Source organism: Opisthorchis viverrini, assembly GCF_000715545.1.
Source record: "Opisthorchis viverrini unplaced genomic scaffold opera_v5_95, whole genome shotgun sequence".
NCBI classification, from domain to species: domain Eukaryota; kingdom Metazoa; phylum Platyhelminthes; class Trematoda; order Opisthorchiida; family Opisthorchiidae; genus Opisthorchis; species Opisthorchis viverrini.
The window spans coordinates 1,443,877-1,446,145 of record NW_008751752.1 but is presented as its reverse complement, the minus strand read 5'-3'; the positions used below and the strand labels follow the sequence as shown (position 1 = coordinate 1,446,145).

The window sequence follows — 2,269 nt, the reverse complement described above, 5'->3', positions numbered from 1 at the left end:
GAACCCTAATGCCAACGCTTCTTTCTCTATTTGGCCGTATCGCTGTTCTGCTGAGGCAAGCGATTTCGACGCGTGCATAATGGCTTTCTCTGATCCGTCCGGGAAGGCGTGTAGGATGACGGCAACGACTCCACAGTTGGAGGCGTCAGCTACCACAGTAATCGGTAGTTTCGGGTCGTAGTGGGTCAGCAGCATATCAGAGCTGAGCATGGTTTTCAGCTTGCAGAAAGCTTTCTCACATTCTTCTGACCAAAATCAGGGGACGTCCTTTCCAAGCAACCGATTAAGAGGAGGCCGGATGTCGTGTAGCGCGGACAGGAATGCCGAATAGTAACTGATCAGCCTTAGAAAAGAGCGCAGAAAGAGAAGATTACCAGACCTTTACAAGAGGGCTTTTACTGCCCCGACCAAAAGCGAGTTACAGCGAGAGCAACGTCGTATATATATGTATATATTTATATATGTCGAGCGACCTTGGGGAACGACAAATCAGTTAACGTACACAAAGTACAACTGGTCAATAGTAAAACAGCGTGATATATTTGGATTGGTGTGGCGGAAAAGGCGCGAAATTTAAAAATCCAATTTTTTTGAAAAATGAATTGGCAATAAGTCGGAAAATAAGTCGTTTTTGGGGATACTGATCCCCAATACTATCGAAACTTCCCCATTTATACTGCTGAACTTAATGGACCTCTATAACTTACCCACAAGTGCACTTTTATTCCACCCACTAGCACTTTCGTTTACCGGTTTCAGTCGTTTACACTCACCCAACACGAGAATTACCATGAACCGCTGGCTGTTTTATGTCTCGGAGCTCCCTTGGTTTCTACCGAGGCACCGCCCCTGGCAGAACATGTCGGCATCTTGTTTAGTCAGCATCTCCACCTTCAACGGATCTGGTTCGTTTTGTTTAACCACGAAGCACAATATTCCTGTCTAGCAATGGAAATTTGCGTAAAATCCATAAAAGTGCACAATTTTTGGCTGTTTAATTCTTTAAAGTGGCACACTCCTGTTTTTTTGTGCAATAAACTACATGTTTGAACTCCTCCACCTCCTCATCAGGGAACCCCCCGAAAAGACCGATGGTAAATTTGGAAGTCAAAACCATCCTCCGATTTTTTTCGATTATTTGTTTTTGAGCTCATAGGGTTGTGCACAATATCCAACCGGTTTCTGATGTCATACGTCCAAAATCAAAGATCGGCGGAGTCTCATCCACCATCCGAAAGTTCAAGGATGCTTTCTGCACATCGCTGGTCAGCCCCCAAACACGCGGCCAACGAAGCGTAATTGATCAGTCCCTCCCGTGCAAGAATTCTTCCGTGGCCCGCACCTGCCCTCACATTTGGCTGTTTTTCCTTGCAATATGGACCAAAACTTATAATCACAAAATCACAGGGCGCCCAGTTCTTTTTTAAAATAGCTCAAACCCCACGATGGTCCACATAGAAAATCAGCCTACCACAGATGACCCTCAGCAGCCCAAACACCGGTAATCGCCATCGGACTCTTCCAGGTTACCGCGGAATCCGTTTTTTCAGCGAAAGTAATATGCGTTCTAAGTTGCGCCTCCTTGGCTGTTGAAAATATTATACCGTGTGTACCCTGCTTAAATTTTAGCCAGAAAAATCCGTCAGACATTCTCATCCTGCCGATGAAAAGCCTAGGAACTAGAGCTCACTATCCATACAGCCCTCTTGATGCATCATTAGCTGATCCTCCAAGTTGAACGCCGTTTGCTCTCTCTTTACTTTTGCAATTTCGGTAAGGTCGTTGTTCTGTTCAAAGTGAGACAAAATTTCAACAACAAGCCCAAAAATAAATGTAAACAAATCGTCTATAGAAAACGCTTTAGTTAGAGTCAACTTTGTATAAAATAGAACGGTTCAGTTTTGAAACCTGAGCAATCCCGGAAGGGTGATCAACATGCCTGAGGAATAAGGAATCAAATAATTAATTCACGTAATTAACACTCCCCGGGGTCAAGGGCGGACTTTGATCTTCAGTGGTTTTCTCGAGAAGACACAAATTTAGAACATTTCTCTTTAAGAGTCCCGTCACCGTTCGAACCACGTCACTAATTCGCTCATTCTTTCTTGGCGTAACCGTTTGCACAACATAGGTCGGCCAGAATCCTCTAGATACGGACGTATCGACTAAGAAAACCAAGTACTCCACCTTAAGATCACGACCAGATCCAACCCACTTGTGTCTTTGATGCAGCGTAGGTAAGTATTCCTTTATCCATCGGACTCAGAAA

The 2,269-nt window shown here is 44.4% G+C and overlaps 1 protein-coding gene across 1 annotated transcript in view; it reads right to left on the bottom strand.

Annotated features, from left to right (window-relative positions):
* The window catches only part of T265_05236 (hypothetical protein), a gene marked incomplete at both ends in the record, with an annotated part of 7,897 nt that extends 7,687 nt beyond the window's left edge, over positions 1 to 210 (bottom strand). The window contains one exon of the mRNA XM_009170191.1: positions 5 to 210. Coding sequence (XP_009168455.1) covers positions 5 to 210 — 206 coding nt within the window. The remainder of the gene's footprint in view (positions 1 to 4) is intronic.
* Positions 211 to 2,269: the final 2,059 nt, after the last annotated feature.